This window comes from Eubalaena glacialis, chromosome 9 (genome assembly GCF_028564815.1).
Source record: "Eubalaena glacialis isolate mEubGla1 chromosome 9, mEubGla1.1.hap2.+ XY, whole genome shotgun sequence".
NCBI lineage: Eukaryota > Metazoa > Chordata > Mammalia > Artiodactyla > Balaenidae > Eubalaena > Eubalaena glacialis.
In genome coordinates this window covers 56,142,603-56,170,518 of record NC_083724.1, presented here as the reverse complement: position 1 = coordinate 56,170,518, position 27,916 = coordinate 56,142,603, and the positions used below count along the sequence as shown (strand labels likewise).

Below are 27,916 nucleotides of genomic sequence, written 5' to 3'. Positions count from 1 at the left end.
AGGTTAAGGTGCCTCTTCCAGTCCAACCGCGAACCATCATCCACACTCAATCTCTGTCCGGACAACGCATGGTTCAGGAAAAAAAGGGGGGAGCAGATAGGATTTAAAAAATTAAACCACATTTGCTTCCAAACGGGAAGAACCGAGAGCTCTTGCTTCCCTTTCTCCCTTGCAAACCCCTTTGATCATTCTGGGTAAAGCAGGAACCCGCAGCTCGCGGAACACCCAAACGGGAGTCCCGGAGGAGCTTTGTTCTTTGCACGCAGAAATCAACACCCTCGAGGGTAAGCCCCCGCGTGGTGTCCGAGGCCGAGGGGGAGCCGAGGGACCCGAGCACCGGGTGCGCCAGCGCCATGCCCACACTCGCACCCGCCCGCCCCGCACGCGGCCTGGGCTCTGGGAGCGCGTGAGGGTGCGCGCGTCGCCCACCCGCCACGCAGCTCACCTAGCACCACCGCAGCCACGGTGGAGAGTAGCAGCCAATTATTCCTCAGGAAGCGCTTCCAGTCGCGTCCCTTCTTCGCCGGCTTCCCCATGGCTGGCGCCCGGGCTCGGAACCACAGCAGAGGCGGCTGCTCCTGTGCGTGGGGCTCGGCCGGGTGAGCCCGGGGACCGCCGGTGGCTCCGCGGCTCAGTGCAGGAGGGATGCGGGCGCGCTGGGGAGAGGGTGTGCGTTGGCCGCTGCCGCCGCCGCCGTCGCCGCCTCCGCCGCCACCTGAGCTCGCGCGCCGCGCCTGCAGCCCGTGCTAGCTCGGTGGCCGTGCGTGGCGAGCGCGCCCGGCTCCTCCTGCCGCCGCCGCGCCCTGCGGCGCCGCGGCCAACCAGCGAGGAAAAAGGGAGGAACGGCCGTCCCAGGGAGGAGGGCGGGTGGGTGCGTGCGTGCGTGGTGCGCCCGGGGGTCCCGGTGGAGCAGGCGTGGGAAGGCGCCCAGGCTGTGGCTGCAGCGGGGACGACTACTCAGGGACCGCTGTTATCCTCTCCAGCCTTAGGCTGGAGCCTCTCGCTTTTTTTTTTTTTCAAATTTAATTGGTCAGGCTAGGTTTTCGGATTTATGGTTTCTTCCTCTCCCTAATCCAGAGGGGCGGAGTCGCTGGCCCCTTTGGTTTGGACTTCATTCGGCACACTCGCACGTCTCCTCTTTCTCCATACCAGCCACTGCCAGTGCAGCACCGCAGTGGGGAGAGTCGGGGGCAACTGAGTTCTGTCCTGGGTCCCATTTGCTTCTCCACTGCAGCCTCGGATTGGCCAGCAGCCTGGAAAGCCTCCTAGAAGCGTCTAGGAGGAGGGGGAAAAAAAGAGTGCTGGGGGGGGGGGCGGTGAGCAGGACAGGACTTTGTGAACTTTCACACGAGGCCTCTAACTCCCCTGCCCCCACAGGTATTATTAACTCTCCTCCTTAAGCCGAGGGAGGTGACGCTCCCACAGGATGGTCTGTGGACCCAGGGCTTGGAATGGGCCCTCTTAGAACTTCACTGCCGCTCCTTGCGACTGGCTCTGTGGCCGCCCAAGGCCCCAAAGCTGTGAGACTTGGCAGAATAATTGGGACTGAGAACCCGACGGAGCCGTTCTGAGGAGAAGGTGGGCGGGCCCGGGCCCATCCCTAAGGCCAGATGCTTTGGAAAGGCAAACACAGGAGAGGTGGAGAAACTAGGTAAGTGCAGCTAAGTGAATTTTCTAATTCTCTTCCATTCTTCTACCCAGTTTTTTCACCCTCGCTTATACAAAACTTTTTCCTTCCCTTTTACCACGCCACCACCTCTGCAGCTCCAGTCTGCCTTCTCATCAGCTTTCCTAACGTTAAGTCAGCCCTGCACCTTTTTGCTATTGTAGAGTCTCCTCTGATTGGGGAGGGTGGGGGAATCTCCCAGCTAGATTTTCTGGTGACTAACCCCTCACAATTAGAGCTCCATTCCTTTGGCTTAAATTGACAGAAGTGTCCTTGAAGAGAAAATAAGTTTTATGAACCATGTACACTTTAGTATGAATGAGTTTATCAGCTCCTTTCCAAAAAATAAATTTTGAGAGAAGGAAAGCTAGAGGGACACCAACGTGTCCAAGACATCCATCCCACAGTAAAAACGCTGGAAATACTCAGATGTTCAACGTGAAGAGTGGTAAATATATTATGGAACTGCCATGCAACTGTACATTATGCAGCGTCTATAAAAGAAGTTTATGAAATTTCTAATAGCATAGGATGGCACATGTCATAGTATGAGGGAAAACCGGAAGATGAAAATTGTATATATCATGTGATCACAACTGTGTAAAACAAACATAGAACAAAACCATGTACTTAGAAAAAAGTCTAGAAGGAAACACAAAATTTTAACAGTGGTCATTTTTGGGTGATATTATTACTTGAATCTTTTTGCTTTCTATTTTTCTGTATTTTCTAAAGTGTTTACCATAAGCATACCTGTGCCCATTACAGTTGTGGATAGGGCTGTATTTAAGAAATAAAGAGGCCCTAAAGAGAAAAACATGGAAGAATCTAAGCAGACTTTGTACATCACAATTTTTTGAGGTGTATGTAGTGAGATAATTACACCTGGGTTTTGGGAGTAAGATATTTAGGTTTAAATCCCAGCACTACCATTTACCAGCTGGGTTACCTTGGGCAAGTTGCTTAAATTTTTTGTGTCTCAGTTTCTACATCTGTAAATGTGGGCATTAATAGTATTTATCTCATGAGGGTATTGTAAGAACTGAATACAAGAATGTATGTAAAAGACTTAGAACAGTGTCTGGCATACAAGTGTCATCATGAGTTTTACTTGAGGGTCAACCTGGACAGGCATCTTTTTACTTCCTCTCGTTGCCTGCCTGTCATGAACACATCCTGAGCCACTTCACACCCACAAGAACCCTTGTATACATATTTTTTATTATTAATTTTTATTGGAGTATAGTTGCTTTACAATATTGTGTTAGTTTCTGCTGTACAGCAAAGTGAATCAGCTATTCGTATACATATATGCCCTCTTTTTTGGATTTCCTTCCCATTTAGGTCACCACAGAGCACTGAGTAGAGTTCCCTGTGCTATACAGTAGGTTCTCACTAGTTATCTATTTTATACATAGTAGTGTATATATGTCAATGCCAATCTCCCAATTCATCCCACCCCCCTTTTCCCCCCGGTATCCATATGTCTGTTCCCTACGTCTGTGTCTATTTCTGCTTTACAAATAAGTTCATCTGTTCATTTTTCTAGATTCCACATATAAGCAATATTATACGATACTTGTTTTTCTGACTTAACTCTGTATGACAGTCTCTAGGTCCATCCACGTCTCTGCACATTGCACAATTACTAGAACCCTTGTATATTGGTCAATAGTAATTGCCTTTAGAATTACAATCAGTGGACCCTGAATCTATTGTACTTTCACACCTAAAGCCCATATAGTACATATTCATTTTATGCTTATTTAAATTATGCAGTTTTAGGATAGTGCAATATAAAAAGAAAAATAGAGTCTAAACATACACACTCATTTTGAAATAATTAAAATCTCCTAAATTAAAAGTCAAGAATCGAAGAAGTTCAAAGCACGTGGGCCAAGTGAATTATAAACTATGTTTATGCTGTTGCTACATGGCAGGTCCACTTTAGCTGGTAATAAAAGGTAATTAATAAGCAAACACTTATAATACACTTAACATTTGCCAGACACCCTTCTAACCACTTTATACATAGTAACTACTTTGGTCCTCACAACAACTTAATGAAGTAGGGACTATTGTTACCTCATGGGGCTGCTGGAAGAATCAAGTGAGATGTTGTGTATTATTATTATCTTCATTTTACAGCTGAGGAATCTGAGGCAAGAAGAGGTTAAGTAACTTGCTTAAGTTCCCTCCATTATTAAGAGAAGGATCAAGGATTGAACTAGGTGGTCTTGCTCAAGCTAAATGCACAAACTCTGCATTAAACCAGGGGTCCCCAACCCTCGGGCCACAGACCGGTACCGGTTCATGGTACCGGTTCATGGCCTGTTAGGAACTGGGCCGCACAGCAGGAGGTGAGCAGCAGGCAAGCGAGCAAAGCTTCATTTGTATTTACAGCCTCTCCCCATCGCTCGCATTACCGCCTGAGCTCCGCCTCCTGTCAGAGCAGCGGTGGCATTAGATTCTCACAGGAGCACGAACTCTACTGTGAACTGTGCATGCGAGGGATCTAGGTTGCGCGCTCCTTATGAGAATCTAATGCCTGATGATCTGTTGTGGAGCTGAGATGGTGATGCTAGCACTGGGGAGCGGCTGCAAATGCAGATTATCATTAGCAGAGAGGTTTGACTGCACAGAGACCATGATAAATCAATTGCTTGCAGACTCATATCAAAACCCTATCAGTGGGGCTTCCCTGGTGGCACAGTGGTTAAGAATCCACCTACCAATGCAGGGGACACGGGTTCGTGCCCTGGTCTGGGAAGATCCCACATGCCGCGGAGCAGCTAGGCCCGTGAGCCACAACTACTGAGCCTGCGCGTCTGGAGCCTGTGCTCCGCAACAAGAGAGGCCGCGATAGTGAGAGGCCTGCGCACCGCGATGAAGAGTGGCCCCCGCTTGCCGCAACTGGAGAAGGCCCTCGCACAGAAACGAAGACCCAACACAGCCAAAAATAAATAAATAAATAAATAAATTAATTAATTAATTTTTTAAAAAAACCCTATCAGTGAGGGGCAAGTGACAATTAAGCTGCATCTGGTGGCAGGCTTTATAGTGGCAAGTGAGTTGAAGTACTTCAGTTGTACAGCTGCATCTGGTGGCAGGCTTTAAGTCAGAATCCGACACTTATTTTAGTCCACACGTGGCCCACCCATTATTTTATTTACCACTTCCGTCCATGCCTCTTTCCCACACTGTACACTTGTCTCAGTCACAGTTTTGGTAAGCCCACAAGCTAACCCTAGCCAAAATGAGTAAAAAACAAACATCACTGGAGAGCTTCTTTGAAGAGGGGTAAAGCCCCAATGATGAGACAGCAGAAGACTCTAAGACTGCCAACAAAAAGAAAGAGGCATTTAAAAGAAAATACCAAGAGTCCTACTTAAATTACAGGTTCATTGCAACAGGTGATTCATATTCTCCAAGCCTGCTTTGTATAATATGTGGTGACCGGCTCTCTAATAAAGCCAAGAAACCTTCAAAACTGCTTCGTCACATGGAGACCAAGCACCCTGCATTAAAAGACAAGCCTTTGGAGTTTTTCAAAAGAAAGAAACGTGAACACGAAGAACAGAAGCAATTATTGAAGGCCACCACTTCATCAAATGTGTCTGCACCGAGAGCATGGTCCTTAGTGGCTAACTGCATTGCTAAAGCTAAGAAGCCCTTTACTATTGATGAAGAGTTGATCCTGCCTGCTGCTAAGGATATTTGTCATGAACTTTTAGGAGAGGCTGCAGTTCAAAAGGTGGCACGTGTTCCTCTTTTGGCTAGCACCATAACTAGATGAATTGATGAAATAGCAGAGGATACTGAGGCACAGTTGTTAGAGAGGATTAATGAGTCACCGTGGTACGCAGTCCAGGTTGATGAGCCTACCGATGTTGACAACAAGGCAACAATGCTTGTTTTTGTGCGATATATTTTTCAGGAGGATGTGCATGAGGACATGTTATGTGAACTTTTGTTGCCAACCAACACCACAGCTGCAGAACTATTCAAGTCTTTGAATGATTACATATCAGGAAAACTGAATTGGTCATTTTGTGTTGGTATATGCACAGATGGAGTGGCTGCCATGACTGGATGGCTTTTTGATTTCACTACTCAGGTCAAAGAGGTCACTTCTGAATGTGAGTCTACGCACTCTGTCATCCGTAGAGAAATACTGGCTAGCCAAAAAATGTCACCTGAACTTAACAGTGTTTTGCAGGATGTGATTAAAATTATCAACGACATTAAAGTACATGCCCTTAACTCACGTCTGTTCGCGCAGCTCTGTGAGGAGATGGACACAGAGCACACACGTCTTCTCTTATACACAGAAGTGAAATGGCTTTCTAAAGCTAGATCACTGGCCAGAGTTTTTGAGTTATGAGAGCTGCTCCAGAGATTTCTTTTAGAAAAACAGTCACCCCTGGCAGCACATTTCAGTGACACAGAATGTGTCGCAAAACTTGCTTACTTGTGTGACGTATTCAACCTGCTCAACGAACTCAATCTGTCACTTCAGGGGAGAATGACAACTGTGTTCAAGTCAGCAGGTAAAGTGGCTGCATTCAAAAAGCCAAACTGGAATTATGGGGACGACGAGTGAACATTAGGATTTTTGACATGTTTCAAACATTAGCAGAGATTTTGAAAGAGACTGAGCCAGGGCCTTCTTTCTCCCAGCTGGTGCATGATCACCTATCTCAGCTTTCAAGAGTTTGAGCATTACTTCCCAACCACAAAAGACCCCCGAATTGGGAAGGAATGGATCCACGACCGGTTTGTGAATAAGCCAGGTGAATCGACTTTGTCTGTGCTAGAAGAGGATCAACTGCTTGAGATCACAAATGACGGTGGCCTTAAAAGTATGTTTGAGACAACTTCAAATCTCCATATGTTCTGGATTAAAGTCAAGGCGGAATATCCTGAGATTGCTGCAAAAGCACTGAAAAGCCTGCTTCCATTTCCAACATCCTATCTTTGTGAAGCAGGGTTTTCTGCAGTGACAGCAACCAAAACGAGATTACAGAGTAGACTGGACTTCAGCAACACAGTTCATGTGTCACTGTCTCCCATCACCTCCAGACGGGACCATCTAGTTGCAGGAAAACAAGCTCAGGGCTCCCACTGATTCTGCATTATGGTGAGTTGTATAATTACTTCATTATATATTACAATGTAATAATAGAAATAAAGTGCACAATAAATGTAATGAGCTTGAATCATCCTGAAACCATCCCCCCCCACCCCACCCCCACCCCGGTCCGTGGAAAAATTGTCTTCCACGAAACTGGTCCCTGGTGCCAAAAAGGTTGGGGACTGCTGCATTAAACCACCACCCCTTATATGAGGAACAAATACAGAATTGTTATGGGAAAATTACTCTTGAGTTACATGAATTTTACTTTATGCAAGATCTTCAAGAATCCCTCCATTCACATCCAAGAGACACTATGGTGTCCTACAGTGCTGTGCTGAAGTGGAAACTGCCTACATTTTATGGGGCAGTGGTTGAACTCTCGAATCCTCTCCCTATTGCTGCTACTGGAACTTAATAATTCTATGTGATTTCTCTGCCTAAGACAAGAAATGGTGTAGGAAGCATCACTTTGGGAAGGGGGGAAATTGGAGATCCCTAGTGCTCAAGTTCTATTCTTTCTTACTTTTTTAGCCTGGGATAGTCATGGACACAAATGATCACAAATTCAACGAGAGTGAAGAGGCATTTGCCTTGTAAACTCTACCTGAGGGGATCTTGACCACTCAGCTCCTGGAACAAAAACTTCACTCTCCTGGGATAAGATCTTAAAGCCAAGTAGAAAGAAGTGTTAGAATTTTACCCCCTCCAGTAGATGTTAACATCTCCCTTTTTCCAGGTCCCTCACATTCCTCATCCTGCTGAAATACACCTTTGGCCAGTTCTTACTAGATTACATTTTGCCAGTGTGCTTGCTTGCTCTTTTCCTCCCTCCCTCCCTTCCTTCCTCCTTCCCTCCCTCCCTCCCTTCCTTCCTTTCTTTCTACCATTTAATTAACTATGCCATTTCCTTTATTGTTATTGTTCCCCACCCCCCTTTTAAATTGTTAACTCATGGACTCTCTTGTTAGTTATTAAAGAAAGGAGACTTCGACTTTGCCACACAAGGTTAAATGAGCAGGTGACAACCTGGCCTTATATATTAATTGGGATAGAAATGGAAAGGGGCATTCAGAAACAAAAAGTAAGGCATCAGCTTCTGAGCGTCTCTCAAAATAGTATGCTGGTTACATTCTACCACCATAAAACATATGCAGTTAGATGCTTTGTCCTCAGGCCGTGGTAATGGGGAGAAGGAGGTCATGGGTACCAGAGTCTCCTTCAGCATCTACAGCTGTGCAGCCATTCATGACTGATAGATGGTAAGAAAGATGCTGTCAGCATATTCAGATGCCCTTTTTAGCAATCTCCTTTTTATCTTCCAATCTTGATTTGAATTTCTCTTGGAATTAAAAATGAAGGAGTAAAAGAACTGTAATTCATTAAATCTTCACAGTAGTTCTCCAAGCAATATTTTATAAAGATGATTTGGCCTGAAGAGACTTACATGTTAGTTAGATATCCTTGAACTCTTGGATTCAACAGAACTTTGCCCCATAGGCTTTATTGCTTACTCTGAAAAATTGAAGAGCAATTCTGTTTCATTTTAAAATATGAAAAAAATAAGTTATCTGCTTCGTAGAAGCTGTGTGTCCTTGAACAATCACTTAATCTCTCTGAACCTCAATTTTCTCATCTGAAGATATCATTTAAAGTAATACAAATGGTCAATACATATTTGAAACATATGAAAAAATTTTCAATCTCACTAGTACTCAAAGAAATGAACATTTAAACCAATATTTGTTTACCAGCTGAACAAAGATATTTTAACATAAAATATTTTGTTTTATTTTTTCACATCTTTATTGGAGTATAAATGCTTTACAATGTTGTGTTAGTTTCTGCTGCACAACAAAGTGAATCAGCTACATGTATACATATATCCCCACACCCCCTCCCTCTTGAGCCTCCCTCCCACCCTCCCTATCCCACCCCTCTAGGTCATCACAAAGCACCAAGCTGATCTCCCTGTGCTATGCAGCTGCTTCCCACTAGCCATCCATTTTACATTTGGTAGTGTATATACGTCAATGCTACTCTCTCACTTCATCCCAGCTTCCCCTTCCCCCCCATGCCCTCAAGTCTGTTCTCTACGTCTGTGTCTTTATTCCTGCCTTGCCACTAAGTTCATCAGTACCACTTTTTAAAATTCCATATATATATGCATTAGCATACAGTATTTGTTTTTCACTTTCTGACTTACTTCACTCTGTATGACAGATTCTAGGTCCATCCACCTCACTACAAATAACTCAATTTTGTTCCTTTTTATGGCTGAGTAATATTCCATTGTATATAATAGCATAAAATATTTTAAAATTCACAATTATAAAATTTATAGTTTTAACATTTTAATTATAAACTTAGAGAAGGTATGGAAAAATGGGCAGTGTCACACACTGCTGGTGGACCTGGAAAATGCTATGATTTTTCTAACGATAATTAGGCAATTTGTAATCTTTCCATCAAAAGTGTTTGTATTCTTTAATTCAACCAGTCTACCTCTAGAAATTTATACCAAAAAAGTACTACAGGGCTGTTCATCCCAACTCAGTTGGAAACAACTTAACTGTCTAGTATAGTAGATTGGCTAAAGATTGATTAAGTGTGTAAAAATACACTGGACAATGGAACACCATTCAGGGGTTGAAAAGCATATTTTAGCAGAATATTAAATTACATGGGAAAATGTAAACACACACATACAACTATGTTTTGAGATGGCAAAAGTAATAAACAGTGGGTGGGTTGCTTTTTACAATGAAGGTGTAGTCATTTATTATTTTTAAACCTAAAAAGATAAAACTTAAAATATGCATATTATAATTCCAAGTAAGTCTCTGTGTGTGTGCGCACGTGTGTATAAGAGTTGTGATATGAAAGTTATTAATGTGCTTTTTTCGTTTTCCTTTCTGAGCATATGTTCTTTGCCCTGCTAGGCCAAGGTGTTCATATGCTTAGGAGATTAGGATTTGTTATAGAAGGAATTTAAAGAAAAAAAAAGTTACTAACATTACACTTCTGCGTTATATATTATAATAATAATAAATAATAATAATATTAATAATAATTGTGAGAAAGAATGTTCCACATCCCTTCATCTCCCCACTAGAATTTCAAAAGATCCAGTTCACAGAATTTTCCTGTAGTGTAGGAACGATACTCTTCTATCTATAGCAGCTGTCACTCTACTGGAGCAGGAGGTTAAGACATAGGGGAATTAGAAGAAAAACTTACCACTTTCTAGTCAAGGGAATGGTGGGAGGAAGAAACGGAGAGAAGGAGAGATGTTGGTCCTGTTTTCTCTCTCCAGGCAGACTTCATCCAGGAAGGGGGTTTATGTTAGAGAAAAGGGGGTGGCAGCTGTCCCCTACTCCCTATTAGGAGGCTGCTTCCCAGGCTCTCCCTTACCAACCTGGGGTGCAAATACATCAATGCAAATGTGGCAGGGCGGTGTGATCAGGCAGTAAGAGGCTCTGAGATTTCACTTCTCAACCACTCTCTGTTCCTGGTGGCAGGGATGCTGAGCTAAGAGTCACGGAATGGTCATGGCAGGATGAGGGGGCTCTTCTTAGAGTCTGGGGGGAACTCATGTGAACTGGCCTCATGCAGAGAGACTCACTTATTTGTTACTTAGTGATAGCTGAGGTGAGACGGAGGCTGTGGGTAGATGCCCATAGGCTCTGGCTCTAACAAAGTAGAGGAAAGGACAGAAATACATCTTCACAGCAGCAGATTTCAACCAAGAAGGCCCACAGGGCAAGTTCCAACCAGAAACACAGAGGACAGTGCTCTGGAAACCAAGATCCAAATGAGTCCACACATTACACTGGGTTGTTAATTTTGCATAGTCTCTTTTATTCTACAACAGATGCTCCTTATCTCATTTGTTGAGGGGTCATTTGTCCTACAAAATTCCCCATATTCTGGATTTGGCTGGTTGTTTCTTTTTTTCCTTTCTTTTTTAAAATATGGAACGCTTCACGAATTTGTGTGTTATCCTTGCAAAGGGGCCATGCTAATCTTCTCTGTATCATTCCAGTTTTAGTATATGTGTTTCTTCACGGTGGCAATGAATTTGTTTCTCTACCTCCACTCTTTCCTCTAAGCTGGTGATTAGATCTGGAGGTTTGATGTTTAGCAATGCTAAGATTGAACAGTGGATTCTGATGTTGCCAGCCTGATTCATCCGTGATAAATTCACCCGTCAACCCTTTTGAATATTGTTTTGGCATCTGTTGGTGATGGTTGCTTAATACCATTTTGTTTAATTCATTCTAATTCTATCATTCCTTCTGAACACATTTGCTGAGATTCTTCCGTAAGAAGAATTTCTACCTCATCAACTGTTTGGTTACCCTGAAATAGAGTTTGTATGGAAAAGGCAGGATTCATGCTTAATTTCCTCCCTTTATTGGTTTTCTCAGTAATGAATTGGTACACTAGAAACATCCAATGGTGATTGATGAGGTTTTGTTTTCTTATTTTTTGTTAGTATTATTATGAACACATGGATTTATGTGTTGTGGATGGTTTTATGTGTTTCAGTCAGTTATAATCATGATTCTTTTCCTTGCTCAAATTGTCCCATCTTTGGTCAATGGGAGCCCCTTCATTTTGACTCCTGTGTCCTTTTGACAGAACTATTTGTCTTCCATAGTGTCCTTATTTTCTGGCTCAGCAAGATGTCCCAAGGCCATCTCTTACATTTCTTGCCCTGGAGCTAGAATCAGCCATTTCTCAAAAGAGTCTGGGTTCCTCTTGGTGGAGAATAGTATTTAGAAGCTATGATCTTGGTGATGGGGGAGCTCATTGCTACTAGGTTGTCAATGCTTCTAGACCTTTTTAGTGGACAGCCCTCAGAAATACATATTTCATGGTAAGAGACAAGTATATAATGAGTTCATACTGATGTTTCCTGTACAATTTTTTTATTATTGTAAAATACTCATAATTAATTTTACCATGTAAACAATTTTTAAATGTATGAGTTTGTGACATTAAGTACATTCACATTATTCAGCAAACATCACCACCATCTGTCTCCAGGGCTTTCTCATCTTCCTAAGCTGAAACTTTGTACCCATTAAACACTAACTCCCCACTCCCTTTTCCTCCAGCTCCTGGAAACCACCATTCTACTTACTATATTTATGAATATTTTCCCTTTTGTGGCTGGTTTATTTCACTTAGCATAACGTCCTCAAGGGTCATCCATGTTGTGGCATGTAATTTCTTACTTTTTAAGGGTGAATTATGTATACATTGATGTATATACCACATATTGTTTATCCATTCATTCGTTGATGAACACTTGGGTTGTTTCCACATTTTGCCCATTGTGAATAATGCTGCTACGATAATGGGTGTATAATTACCTGTTCAAGTCCCTGTTTTCAATTCTTCTGTGTATATATCTGGAAGTGGAATTGCTGGATCATATGGTAATTCTATGTTTAATATTTTGAAGAACTGCCATACCATTTTTTACATTGGCTGCACCATTTTACATTCCAACCAGCAAAGCACAAGGGTTCCAGTTTCTCCACATCCTCATCAATACTTGTTGTCTTAATAGTAGGTATCCTAATGGGTGTGAATCAATTCAAATTTAAGATTACAGAATTTTGATTAAACTTCTTTGATTTTACTCATATCAATTTTTTCTTTACTTCGAAAATCGTGGTTCCCAAAGACATTAATTGAAGTATTTATTTCCTAATCCTATAATGTATATATAATAGTTTTTAAAAAGTATCAATATTACTTCTAATAATAAGACCACTGAAAGCAGCTTAAGAATTCTTTGTGGTCCTTTTGTCACCTGGATATATACCACAAGGGATATATAGTCAAATTTCTGTGTTTGAAAGTCACTCAACAAACATAACTAAAGAGAAACAGAGTCATAGATACAGAGAATAAACAGGTGTTTCCTTGGGTTGGGGGGATGGGATGAGAGAAATAGATGAGGGAGATTAAGAGGTACAAACTTTAAGTTACAAAGTAAATGTCACAGGTATGAAATGTATAGTGTGGGGAATATAGTTAATAATTATGTAATATCTTTAGTGACAGATGATAACTATTCTTATCATGGTGATCATTTTGAAATGTATAGAAATATCGATTTATTATGTTGGGTACCAGGAATTAATGTAGTGTCGTAGGTCAATCATACTTCAAAAACAAACAGACAAACTCATACAAAAAGAGATCAGATTTGTGGTCATTGGGGGTGGGGGAAAAGGAATTGGATGAAGGTGGTCAAAAGGTACAAACTTCCAGTTATAAGATAAATAAGTACAACATGATAAATACAATGAACACAGCTGTGCGTTATATATGAAAGTTGTTGAGAGTAGACCCTAAAAGTTCTCATCATAAGGAAAAAATATTTTTCTATTTCTTTAATGTTGCATCTCTATGCGATGATGGATGTTCACTAAACTTATTGTAGTCATCATTTCATGATGTATGTAAGTCAAATCATGATGCTCTACACCTTAAACTTATACAGTGCTGTATGTCAATTATACCTCAACAAAACTAGAAGGAAAAAAAATCCATGGGTAGAATTCCAAGGAAAACGACCTAAGAGTCAAAAATAATAAAACAGCACAACACTGTTAATGCACTAAATGCCACTGAACTGTACACTTTAAAATGGTTAATTGTATGTTATGTGAATTTTACCTGAATAAAAAAATTGAATTAAAAAAAAGTCACTTGAAATAATTATTTGCCCTGTGTATTTATGCCATCAATTTGATACACAGTTAGAATCATAGGTTTCCATTTGGTGTCAATTTTTTTTTTATTTTATCCTTTGGCTACACTGCGTGGCATGCGGGATCTTAGTTCCCCCATCAGGGATCGAACCCGTGCCCCCTGCAGTGGAAGCTCAGGGTCTTAACCACTGGACCGCCAGGGAAAACCACCAGGGAAGTGGTTTTCAAATTTTAGAAATTGGTTTTTAAAAATTCAATAATTTTTAAAATATGTAAAACTTTTACATAGTTCAGTCAAAACTGTAAAACAGCACAGTCAGAGAATTCTCCATCTCCTTTCTTCCTTTACTCCCCTACCTCCCACCATATGTAACAATTAGCAGATATCTCTTACTGTTTGGTTTATCCTTTAGTTGCTTCTTTTTAGGAAATAGAAAGAAATATTTATATTTACATTCTCCTTCCCTTTATTACACAAAGGTGACATTTTACAAGCCCTGTTCTAGGCCTCACTTTTTTTCATTTATCCTGGTGCTCACTCAGTGTTACGTACAGAGATCTTCCTCATTCCTTTTTCTGTTCAGTACTCCTTTGTGTAGGTCTTATTGTAAAGAAATCCTCCTCATTCCTTTGAACTGCTACAGAATATTATACTGTGTGAATAAACGCATAGTTAATTTAACAAGCTCCCTACGGCTGCTATGGAGGACAGTATGGAGGTTCCTCAAAAAACTAAAAATAGAGCTATGATATGATCCTGCAATCCCACTCCTGGGCATGTATCTGGAGAAAACCATAATTTGAAAAGATAATGCACCCCAATGTTCAGTGCAGCACTATTTACAATAGCCAAGACATGGAAGCAACCTAAATGTCCATTGAAAGATGAGTGGATAAAGAAGAGGTGGTATACACACACAATGGAATATTACTCAGCCATAAAAATAGAATGAAATAATGCCATTTGCAGCAACTAGGTGGACATAGAGATGATCATACTAAGTGAAGTAAGCCAAACAGAGAAAGACAAATATGATATCGCTTATATGTGGAATTTAAAAAAATGATACAAATGACGGGAATTCCCTGGTGGTCCAGTGGTTAGGACTCCATGCTTTCACTGCTGAGGGCCTGGGTTCCATCCCTGGTCAGGGAACTGAGATCCCACAAGCCGCGTGGCACAGCCAAAAAAAAAAAAAAAGATACAAATGAACGTGTGTACAAAACAGAAATAGACCCACAGACATAGAAAACAAATTTATGGTTACCAAAGGGGAAAGGGCAAGGAGAGGGATAAATTAGGAGTTTGGAATTAACATATACACACCACTATATATAAAATAGATAACCAACAAGGATTTACTGTATAGCACAGTGAACTATATTCAGCATCTTCTAATAAACTATAATGGAAAAGAATCTGAGAAAGAATAGATATATATGTATATATATATGTATAATCAAGTATTTTTTATCATTCCAATCAACTTGTTGGTATACAATCTTTATTCCCTTAGTGGTTATACTGGAGATTGCTACATCCATTCTTGAGCTTTTAGTGTCTAATATAAATTAGCACTTCCCACATAATGATAAGACCTTAGAACATATTAACTCTGTTTACATTTGATGTTTATGTTGTCATGCATTTTTAATTTTACATAAACACCCCACAAGACAGAATTAATAGTAGTAATGCTAGTATTTTTTTCATATAGTCAATATTCATTTAGGTTTACTCATGTATTTACCTTTTTTGGTGCTCTTAATTCCTTTCTGCATTCTGTATTTTGGCTTGGGATCATTTTTCGTTTTCCTGAAGAATTCCCTTTAATAGTTCTTGTGGTGTTGGTCTCATGGCAATGAACTATCTTTGTCTTTGTTTGTCTGGAAGTATCTTTATTTTATGTTCTCTTTCGAAGAACGTGTTTGTTTTTGTCTTAGATCCTACTCTGGCCCAGGGCAGACACTTCATGGTCCAGGCCTTGTGCTGCCCTTTTAGTGACTGGGCTCATAATGCCGAACTCCCTCCTCATGCCCACATACCAGCTTTGGCCCATCTGAACCTTGGGAGGGTGTTTCTTGCTTGCCTGGTAACCGTGGACCAGTTCTTGCCTGGGCAACCCAGAGAACTTTTTCACTGTCGAGTGGGCTATAACTATATCTTCTCCAACTTGGGTCTGCGTCCCAGCCTTGGGGAAAGGACCTTCTAAATTTGTCCATCCTTGGGTACTTTTGTCAGGACTAGTTTATTCTTTAGCATTCTTTTTATATATTTATAGTTGCTCCCCTGTTGAATTAGTGATTTTTTTTTAAATCAAACTTTCCCCATTTAAATTACTGTGTGATTTCTCTCTGCTGGTTAGACCCTGAATGATACACCAACACATATCCCCAGGATAATCCCTTCTGTCATGACGTATTATCCCTATTGGATATATATTATCCAATATAATAAATATATATTGTTAGATTAAATTTGCTAGTATTTTGTTAAGAAGTTATACATCTATGTTATGAGGGATAATGTTCTGTAATTCTATTTTCTTTTAATGTCTTTGTCAGTTTTTGGAATCAGGGTAATACTGGCCTCATAAAATGATTTAGTGTTTCTTCCTTTTCTATTTTCTCAAAAATATGTGTTTGGATTGGTATTACTTTTTCCTTAAATGTTGGATGGAATTCACCAGTGAAGTCATCTAGGCCTGGAGTTTCTTCGTGGAAGTTGTTAACTATGAATTCAATTTCTTTAATTGATATTGGGCTGTTCAAGTTTTCTATTTCTTCTTGGGTCAATTTTTGATAATATGTGTCTTTCAATGAATGTGTCCATTTCATCTGTGTTATTTATCACAATAATAGTTGTTCATAATATATCCTTATATCCTTAATGTCTTTTAGGTCTGTCGTGACGTCCTCTCTTTCACTCCTCATGTTGGTAATTTGTGTCTTCTCTTCATATTTTTCTTGATCAGTCTGGGTAGGAACTTGTGAATTTATCAATCCCCCCCACGTAGAACTAGCTTTTGGGTTCACTGTTTTTCTACACCGTTTTTCTGGCTGGTAGACCACATTTTTGGGGTTCCCTCATCTCTCTGATCTTGTACTCTAAAATTGTGGCTGCTAAGGCAATTTTCTAATGATGTCAGATAGACTTACTGCCTTTAAATAGATTTCATTTTTGTATTTTTTTCTGGCTTTTCAAGTTGTTCTCAACAGGAGCACATGTTGCTTCATTACAGCCAGAAGCAGAAACGTGAGAGAAATAATTTCAGGTGGCTGGTATTGCTGGAAAAGGGCTGATTTGGAAGCAGGATTCTTGGGTTCAAGACTTTTCTCTGTTGCTTACTGATACTGCTGTTAACAACCTTGGGCAAGTCAACTTGACTAAGTTTTAGTTTTCTTGTTTGTAAAGTGGGGATAACAGTAATATCTTACATCACATTGCTTCTGTAAGTATTAAGTAATCCAAAGTGAAACTTTTATGAACTATGAAAAATTTCATCAATATAGCATGGCTCATATTTAATTTGTACAACTGTGGATGCCTTGGAGGCAGGGACTGAGTCTTTTTGATCATGATTCCTCAACACCTAGCACAATTCTTGGAACATATTTTGGCTTTTAATAAACCTTTGTTGAGCTCAACCAAAGCTATTTCACATGAATGGTTAAAACTCTTACACACTGACTCAGCATAAATTCATACTGTATGCTCATAGTTATTGGCAACACCTGAATTAAGCCAGATCATGCTGAATTGTTGTTTATTATTGTTATTTAGACTAAAAATGTATACAATATCATGTGTAAACTTCCTGTATTATTCTTATGGGATTATCCTTTTTCTGGCCACAAATAGAAACATGTGCTGAAAATCTATAAATAGTGGGAAATCCCTAAGGGTTGTCTCCTGGAGGAAGAGGTAAAAAGATGCCCTGATTCTGGTAATGCTGTAGGGTGAGTGTGCAAATATAACAGAGGTTCCTAAGTGATGTGTCACTGCAGCTTATAAGCTCTAACATTCCTTTATAGTTCCTGCACATGGGGCTGTTTGGAGGAATTTAACTACACCACCTACAGAAGACAGGTTTGTGTGTTATCTTAATACCATTTCTGGGTCCTCCCCTGCCCCCTTCCCCCCATATGCATGCATATCTCTCTCCTCAGTTTTAAATTCAAGGTGAATTTCATTCAGGCTAGATCACTGTTTCCCCAGCTTCAAGATTCTGCATACCACCTTCATAATTCTTTTCCACATCTAGGTACCACTTACACTATTTACCTAAGATTTTCCTTGAACTAATTTTATTTTTCCTAAATTAATGTATTTTAAAAGAAAATTATCACTATCGCAAATTGAAAATCAACACCACCTTCCACGATCATGGTAAAAATAAAAAAAAAAAGAAAACAAAACAATTTGTTTTAATTTAAATGCTACAAAGAGATCATTGCCTATTGAAGACTCTGAGCCCAGGGCCTGCTGTCTTTCAGGGATATACTGGGTCAGATAATCTCTAAGGTCTCTGATTTCAGCTTTCAACATCTATGGTGTTCCAAATATTTTCTCTTCCAACTATTTGTGTATTTCCTCCCTCAGTTCTCACTCATGCAAACTGCCCATGTACAAATGATTCCTTTTTACCAATGACCGCCTCCATTTTTAGTGTTGAGAGTCAGTATGAAAAAAACTTGGGGATTCTATGTAAGAAATAGAAAAAGGGGGGAAATTGTGAAAAGCAGGAAGTGATTGGGAGGAGGTGACTCGGACAAGAGTCATCCTGCCTCCTTGACCTAGAATAGTTTCCTCTATTTTCCCAAACATGTTCTTTTCATTTCCTTTTACTTCCCCTTTGAGGTTTGAGTTAAAATAAGCATATTCTCTAAAAAAGACAGATACCTCTAGAAGGATTAAGAGGCCATTAGTCATCTACACCTAAGTGTAAAATAATCCAGTCTACTTATTTCCTTAATACTTGAAATTGCCTACACTGAAGGAAAGGGAATGAAATAATTTTAATGAGTGGTATGTTTTGGAAGACTAGGGGAACATAAGAGGAGAGAGGGTTGGCTGAGAAGGCATGGAGAAATAGAAGATAATAAAAGAAGGTGAGAGAGTCTAAAAGAAAAGTTTAGCATAGTTTAACAATTTCTCTCTTTCCCCTCCTTCTTACCCTACCACCTTAATTTCTGTTCTAGAGACCCACAAGTTAAATTAGTATAAAAAATTATAGAGTTCAGCTACTTCTTAGATCAAGTCAACTTTTTTTTTTTAAACATCTTTATTGGAGTGTAATTGCTTTACAACGTGTGTTAGTTTCTGCTTTATAGCAAAGTGAATCAGCTGGCTAGGATTCTCCCCACCATTAGTAAAATTGCTTCTAAGAGAAAATGTATTCTGCATTCTGTGACACAGTATTTCATAACCTGAGAATTGTACAGTGTTCCACACGCAGTGAGTAATTAAGAAATGTTATTACTACTGTCTGCCTTTATAAATCTCCAGTGGGACAGAAAATGTCAGGAAGATTGTTAGTATGGACATGGATTTTCCCAAGAGAACAGTTCAACTTTGCTTATAGTGTTTCTGTGTGGTTTAGGTCCTGTATTAGGTTTCTTATCATGCTAAGTGCAATGATTGTTCTGATGACTTCCAGGCAGCTTCTGGGTCAGTGCTTTTCAAATTGTCTGTGGTGAAGAGCCAGGATTTGTGTGTGTGTGTGTGTCTGATCTGTGGAAGACCAGTCTTAGTATGCAGCTTGTGCCACATGTGACTCACCACATCATTCTGACAATGCACACACTGTTCTGTTACCTCACTCAAGAAGACAATTTGAATAACCTTGAGTTTGGATGTTCTGGTAATGTCAAATTGCTATAACAGCTTCTAAACACACACTCCTAATTTCTGGGCTTATCTCATTGAAGAATTATGAAGAAAAGATCACAGACTACACTTGAGTAGTCTGGTCTAGTAGGTGTGTTCTGAGAGTTCCTCTTATAAAATGACAAGACCCCTTCAGCCCTGGGGAGTCCTTTTATTGACCTAAAATAAATGTAATATTAACAATGTGGTTCATGGACAAAAATAATCTAAGAATTATTGGTTTGTAACACAAATTTTCCAACTCACTTGGCATACTCTTGTTGCTATTCTCATTTTTAAAAACTCTACCAGAAAATTAGGAGCCCAGAAAGTTTGGAGATCTTATAATTTTTGCCTATTATTATAATACTTATATTACATAAACATAATGTGTAAAATAATTTATAAAGCACTTTCTGTCAGGTTAAGTTATGCTGCAGTAACAAATGGTCCCTGAAATCTCAGAGCTTTATAGCAACAAACATTTATTTCTTGTTCATGCTGTGTATCCATCAGGGGTCCATTTAAGCTCAGCTCCAATTTGTCTTCATTATAGGACCCACAGTAAGAGAGTAGTCTAGGTGGAACATTGCTGGTCTTGTGGTCAGGGAAAAGAGAAGATGGCAGCCATGTGATGGCTCTTAAAGCTCTACCCAAATTGTACACATTACTTTCTCTCATATTTCAATGGCCAAAGCGAGTCACATGACCAACCCTGAAGTCAAGGGGTCAGGGATGTATAACCTTCCAGAGGGAGGGGCCTGGAAGGAGGGGCAGCAAAGAATTCAAACTAATAACACCTATGACACACACTGTTAAAATCTGAGTGAGAGTTGGGAAAAAGAGTAGAGTGGCATTTCAAAGTGTAGGGAATCTAGTCTGTAACTAAGAGAGATAAAATTACTTTTACTAATTTTAATACCAGTTTGAGAACATTTAACTCTTTTTTTCCAGCTTTATTGAGATATAATTGACATACAACATTCTGTACGTTTAAGGTGTCCAATGTAATGATTTGATACATGTGTATATTGTGAAATGATTACCACAATAAGGTTAGATTACGTATCCATTACCTCACATAGTTACAGTTCTTTCTGTGTGGGCTGAGAACTTTTAAGATCTACTCTCTGAGCAACTTTCAAATATACAATAGAGTATTGTTAGCTGTAGTCGCCATGCTGTACATTACATCCGCAGAATTTATTAATCCTAAAACTGGAAGTTTGTACCTACCTTCACCCATTTCCCCCACCCCACCACCCCCGGCAACCACCAATCTGCTGTTTCTATTTCAGTTTGTTTTTTGTGTTTTTTTAGATTCCATACGTAAGTGAGATCATACATTATTTGTATTTCTCTGACTTATTTCGCTTAACATAATGCCCTCAAGGTTCATTCGTGTTTTCACAAGTGGCAGGATTTTCTTCTTTCTCATTGCTGAATAATATTCCATTGTATATATACATATATGCACCACATTTTCTTTATCTATTCATCCATTGGTGGACACTTAGTTTGTTTTCATGTTTTGGCTATTGTAAATAATGCTGCAGTAAATCTGGGGTACACATATCCCTTTTAGAGAGTGATTTCATTTCTGTTGGATCCATACCCAAAAGTGGTATTGCTGGATCACATGGTAGTTATATTTTTAATTTCTTGAGGAACCTCCATATTGTCTTCCATAGTGGCTGCACCAGTTTACATACCCTTTTCTTTGTATCTTCCTCAGCATTTGTTATCTCTTGTCTTTTTGATAATAGTTATCCTAACAGGTAGGAGGTGATATTTCACTGTGGTTTTTATTTGTATTTCCCTGATGATTAGTGATGCTGATTGAGCACCTTTTCATGTACCTGTTGGTCATTTGAATATCTTCTTTGGAAAAATGTCTGTTCAGGGTCTCTGCCCATTTAAAATTGGATTATTTGTTTTTTTTTTGCCTTTGAGTTGTATGAGTTCCTTATATATTTTGGATATTAACCCCTTATCAGATATATGGTCTGCAGATAGTTTCTCCCATACTGTAGGTTGCTTTTTCATTTGTTGATTGTTTCTTTTGCTGTGCAGAAGCTTTTTAGTTTGATGTAGTCCCACTTGTTTATTTTTGTTTTCATTACTTGTGCTTTGGTGTCATATCCATAAAATCATTGCCAAGACCGATGTCAAGGAGCTTTTTCCCTATGTTTTCTTTTAGGAGTTTTATGGTTTCAGGTCTTACAAGTCCTTAATCCATTTAGAGTTAATTTTTGTGAGTGGTGTAAGATAGGAGTCCATTTTCATTCTTTTACATGTGAATATTCAGCTTTCCCAACACCGGCTATTAAAGAGACTATCTTTTCTCCATTGAGTATTCTTGGCTCCCATGTCAAATATGAGATGCCTGTACATGCATGGGTTTAATTTTGGGCTTTCAATTCTGTTTCATGTGTCTGTTTTATGCCAATACCATAATGTTTTGAATACTATAGTTTTGTAATATAGTTTGAAATCAGGATTTGTTCTTTTTCCTGAGAATTGTTTTGACTATTCAGGGTCTTCTGTGGTTCCATATGAATTTTAAGATTTTTTTTTCTATTTCTGTAAAAATTGCCATTGGAATCTTTCGTTTTTTTTAATTTAATTTAATTTTTTATTTTTGGCTTCTCTGGGTCTTCGTTGCTGCGCATGGGCTTTCTCTAGTTGCGGCGAGCGGGGGCTACTCTTTGTTGCGGTGCCCAGGCTTCTCATTGCAGTGGCTTCTCTTGTTGCAGAGCATGGGCTCTAGGTGTGTGGGCTTCAGTAGTTGTGGCACGCAGGCTCAGTAGTTGTGGCTCATGGGCTCTACAGCGCAGGCTCAGTAGTTGTGGTGCACGGGCTTAGTTGCTCCACGGCATGTGGGATCTTCCTGTACCGGGGATCAAATTGGTGTCCCCTGCATTGGCAGGCAGATTCTTAACAACTGCACCACCAGGGAAGTCCTGCCATTGGAATCTTGATAGGGGTTGCATCGAATCTATAAATGGTTTTGGCTAGTATGGACATTTTAACAATTTAATTCTTTATTTTACTCTGTCTTAAAGGCTCTTATGAGATTAGTTCTTTAAGTGTCCTAAGTGGAAAATGTATCCCCTATGGAAGAAGTATAGATAATTTATATTAAAAAAGAGAAACATCATGGGAATTTATCTCTCTTGGGTATATAGGGATGACATAGTAATAAGCATGATTATAAAGGAAAAACAGAAGAGAATAAAGTCTAATCTGATACTAACTCACTTTATGTCTGAGGTTTCAAAACTTCAACGTCTTTTATCTTGATTTGTGTGGTTCATTTTTTATTTATTTATTTATTTATATTTATTTATTTTTGGCTGTGTTTGGTCTTCGTTGCTGCACGCGGGCTTTCTCTAGTTACGGCGAGTGGGGGCTACTCTTCGTTGTGGTGCGCAGGCTTCTCATTGCGGGGGCTTCTCTTTGTTGCAGAACATGGGCTCTAGGCGTGCAGGCTTCAGTAGTTGGGACACGTGGGCTCAGTAGTTGTGGCTCGCGGGCTCTAGAATGCAGACTCAGTAGTTGTGGCGCACAGGCTTAGTTGCCCCACGGCATGTGGGATCTTCCTGGACCAGGGCTTGAACCTGTGTCCCCTGCATTGGCAGGCAGATTCTTAACCACTGTGCCACCAGGGAAGTCCCTGTGTGGTTCATTTTAGAAGATGAGAATATCACAGAAAAAGAGTAACATATTCACGTTCTGAACTTGTCAGAGAATTCCTGATTTGGTAAAATACAATTCCCAGAGAAGAAGTCAGACAGGTCTTAGCAGTTCTTAAAAATTATTAATTCTCTGAGGATAGGAAAGAAGTTTCCTCAAACCTTTCTTAAAATAGGGTTCATTTCATATCAAAGAATTAATAAGCCCCCTTAAGCACGTAACATACAGTCATGGAGTAATTGGGCTCATTTGGGGCTAGTGCTCTTCAAGACCTCTTTTATCTTTAAACGACTTCAGATTTGAAATGCCTTGTCAGAAATAGAAAGAAAGAATAAGGACAAATCCCAAATGCATATAGGGGATTCTTCTTCTTTTTTAGTTTTAATTTTTTTTACTTTTCATTGTCTTTCATTCTTATTGATTTATATTACTAGTAAACACAGTATTTTGCAGTATAACAAGCAGTTTACTGTTCAGTTATATGATTTAGGAGGAGGACATAAAATTTAAACTTTTTTCTTCATAGTCCAGTGTGGACAGATTACATACCCCTCTACCTATGCACACATTTATGAATATATACATATATCTATTCATATACACATGTACATATATAAATGTATATATACACATGTATTTATATATAAGAATAACATATAAATAGAATAATATATATAAATGAAATCAACTTTTTTTCCCTCTTTTATCTGCCTCTTCCCTTTCCCTCCTTGCCAGTGATTTCTCTTTTTTTTTCTTTTCTCTTTTCTTTTCTTTTTCTTCAGTCTTCTTTCTTCTCTTCCTTCCTTTCTTTCTGTCTTTCTGCCTTTTTTGACTTATGCTACTCTTGGGATGGCTTTTTCAGTTTTCTGTTTTGAGAGCTAGTAGGAGTACATTTTCCTAAGAGCTCCCAGTGTTTAAACTTGGGGAAAAGAATTGTGTTCTTCTAGCCAGAACATCCAGCTATAGTTGTTCAAAATATATATGCTTCTTTATGGGGCACAATGTGGCCAGGGAGTGATTCCTGAAGATGTGCCACATGGGTCTGCACTTCCATTTTGTCATCATGATGGTAACCAGTTATGCTTGTTGTGGTAACCTATCATGCTTGTATAGAAGTTACAGTATGTGCAGAGTTCATTCATCACATTCTCTTTTTTGATCTGATTTTGACACCAGTTCTGTAAAACTGGGACTTTTAACCCCATTTTATAATTAAAGTTTAAGTTACAGACACAGTGTTGGGGACAGCCTTGGTGACCTCCCCTTCCTCCTTCCTTCCCCCTTTCTCCATCTGCACATATATCTTAGGTGCCCATGTTCCTACCTTACAGCCTGAGAACCCCCACTGTTGATCAGTCTACCACTAACCCATCAAATTACCCTTCCCCTTGGTCATAGTTTATTGGTCTAAAGGTGAGTGCTTGATCTGAGCCACATTAATCAGGGTCCATCTTTAGGATTTTAAAAACTAAAACTGAGAATTCAGCACCTCTTCAGTGGTACAGCTTTTAGAACATTTGTCTCCATTATTTCACTGAAAACAGCTCTTATCAAGGTCACCTATGACCCCCTGTGGTCCTATCCAGTAGTCAGTTCTCAGGCCTCATTTCTCCCCACCATTCAGCAGCATTTAGCATGGTCATCAATTCCTCTTCCTGCATTTTCTCCAGATGGCTTGTGGGATATCACTGTCTCTTGCTTCTCCTCCTACCTTGCTGACTATTCCTTCTGAGCCTTCTTTGCAGATTTGTTCCCAGCTCCCAATCTCCAACAGTTGAAGACATCTGGGGCTCAGTCCAGGCTTCTTCTACTCTCTATCTTGGGCTACCTTTGGTTCTCTCCTCTTTTACCTCCACATCCAGTACTTCAGCGTATAATGTTGACTACCTTCAGAATATATTCAGCCTCTGACCATTTCTTACCCACTCTACCACGTTATATCTTATCTAGATTATTGAAATAGCCTCCTAAATAGGCCCCAGGCCTCCACTTTGCCCCCCTACAGTTTCATCTCCATGCAGCAGCCGGAGTGGTTCTACTAAAACATGAATCAGATCCTTTCACTTCTCAGCTCAATATTTTCCAGTGACTTTCCATCCCAGAGTAAACACCCAGATCCTTACAATGATCTTGGATTTATATGGTCTGGGCATTGTTACCTTTCTGATCGTGTCTCTTAGCACTCTTCTTTTCTCCCACTTCTACTCTAGCACACTGGCCCCTTGCTTGTCCTTGAACATGTCAAGAGTATGTTCCCACTTAGGAGTCTTTGTGTTTGCTGTTCCACCAAATATTCTTACTACTTTCTCCCTAACTTCATGGTTTGTTCATATATAACCAAATATTAGAACACTTTCCCTGACCACTTTTATAAAATAACACACACCACCACTACCACCACAGCCACTCAGCACTCCCTAACTCCTTATACTGGTTATTTTTCTCCATAGCAGTTAACACTACCTTATATATTATTCGTACATTCGTTTGTTCTGTGACTTTCTCCACTCCACGAGAACACGAGTTCCCTGAGGGCAGACATTTTCCTTGTCACTACTATTTCCCTAGTGCCTAGAACAGTGCCTGCCATGCAGTCAGGCTCAAAGGCAACAACTATTGAGTGAATAAGTAAATGTAACAATATAGAGCTGAGAAAGGCAGAGAAAACCAGTCTGAAAAAAAGAGAACAAAGCCAGCATTCTGGGAGGAGCAGAGACCAGGTGAAATGTGAGTCCTGACTGAGCCTGAGTCCCTGATTGTTCCAGGTGCTCAGGTGCATTTCTGATCTCCTGCAGGTTGGTGGTTCAGTTCTCCCATGGAATCTATGGACCTTGGTGTTTAAGTGGCCTTGAGTAGGGTTTCTGTATCCACCAGAGTCCTAACAAGTACTGTACACCATAGTCATGTATACAGAAGGAGCTACAGGGCCAGAATCCAGGTCTTGGATTTTTAATCCAGCATCATACCAGGCATTTCTGCAGTTCAAATCCCTTATATGATTACAGGGCCAAAGATGTAAGTGCCAAAATCCACTTGAAACAAGGACACAGAGGGTGTCAAATGTGAATGATTTCCTGCCAAACTTGCTAAATATCTGCAGAGGGTGCAATCGCTTTCCTTATAAATACACATTTTCAAGATCTGAAAAGGTACAAGCAACACATAGCCTTTGTGCACCCCATTATTGATCAATTTATGATGATAAAGAGTAGACTTTATAAAATTAATGGCATGAATGACTGGAGAGATCCTACAATGTTAGGTTGAAAGGAATGTTAGAGGCAATTTCATCCACCCAGAGAAATATGATCGACCCAGGATAACTTGATTAGTGACAGAGTTAGAACTAGAACCCTACTATGCCAAGTCTGACCCTCAACCAGACTCTTTCTACTACACAAGATGCCTCATTCTTCTCCTCTTCCTTGTCTTTTCACTCCCATTCTGTTCACTGAGGCTACATACAGCTATGTAAATTCTATTAATAATCTCTCCATCAACAAATTGTGGATAATGCTATTTAGTTGTCTACAAAGAGTGTGGTGACGGATTTTAAATGAACTCAGGGCAACTGAAGACTATAAGATGGAAAGCAATATCACACAAGCTGTGAATGAAATACAAATGAATCCAAACTCTGCAATTTATGGGCTCACCCATGTAGAAGAATAAATAACTTTAGAATATGTCACAGAGGCAGGTTTAAGGCTCATTATAAGTAGACTTTTTAATATTTCTATTTTAGACTGAGAAATTGATTATTATCTCAGAGCTAAATTCTACTTTGCACTATCTCTCCAGGACTCTGGGTAAAGGTATAAATTACCAGGTGAAGTGGAAAAACACTAAACACTGCTTAATTCTTGATAGCTTTGGAGAGGTGAATGGTATAAGAATAAAGGAAGAGCTATAATAAATATTAAAAAGAATAAAATAAAAAATATTTATCTTCACATATGCACAGGTTAGGTTATATGAAATAAAAGTTTCTTCAAATTTGGAAGATCCACTTCAGGATGCCAGCAAGGGAATGTGTCTCCTCCTACTATATGTTCTTTCTTGAGTAACCCTGCTCATATTGAAATCATGGAAGCGAGAACCTAATAGGCCCAGTCTGGGACACATCACACCCACTGACCAGAGGAAAGCAGGATATATTCACTGAAGTAGGGGAAGGGTAGTTCTCCAAAACAGAAATAGAGGTATATTTACCAAAATAAGAGGAGATCCATGCTAGAAAGGGAGAAATAAGAGTTGTCCACTACTGTCTCCTATATTTGTCCCTTTGCCCTTTCCCCCATGTTACCATGTTATCATAATGTGTTGGGAAAGCAGGGTATAGGGCAAAGGGACCTGGATTTTAAGACTTAGATTTGATCTTCAGCTCTCTAAAATCTTGGACAAGTCGTAATAACCTTAGTTTTTTATCTATAAATTTGGAGAGCTTTAACATGTTGCAAAGATTTCTTCCTGTTTCAGATGATAAGAATTTATGGTATTGGGGCTTCCCTGGTGGCGCAGTGGTTAAGAATCCGCCTGCCAATGCAAGGGACACAGGTTTGAGCCCTGGTCCGGGAAGATCCCACATGCCGTGGAGCAACTAAGCCCGTGCGCCACAGCTACTGAGCCTGCGCTCTAGAGCCCGCGAGCCACAACTACTGAGACCGCGCGCCACAACTACTGAAGCCTGTGCACCTAGAGCCCGTGTTCCACAACAAGAGAAGCCCCCGCAATGAGAAGCCCGCGCACCGCAATGAAGAGTAGCCCCTGCTCGCCGCAACTAGAGAAAGCCCACGCGCAGCAACGAAGACCCAACA

The 27,916-nt window shown here is 40.1% G+C and overlaps 1 protein-coding gene, 1 long non-coding RNA gene and 1 pseudogene across 2 annotated transcripts in view; 1 reads left to right on the top strand and 2 right to left on the bottom strand.

Annotated features, from left to right (window-relative positions):
* Window positions 1–1,017, bottom strand: part of SLC1A1 (solute carrier family 1 member 1) — a 73,019-nt gene extending 72,002 nt beyond the window's left edge. The window contains exon 1 of the mRNA XM_061200390.1: window positions 446–1,017. Within this exon, the coding sequence (XP_061056373.1) occupies window positions 446–536 (91 nt within the window). The 5' untranslated portion in view covers window positions 537–1,017. The remainder of the gene's footprint in view (window positions 1–445) is intronic.
* Window positions 552–27,916, top strand: LOC133097923 (uncharacterized). The gene is made up of 4 exons (XR_009702087.1): window positions 552–599; window positions 1,378–1,651; window positions 17,570–17,624; window positions 27,579–27,916. It is a non-coding gene; the product is annotated as an uncharacterized LOC133097923 (long non-coding RNA).
* Window positions 10,769–10,868, bottom strand: LOC133098503 (U6 spliceosomal RNA; annotated as a pseudogene).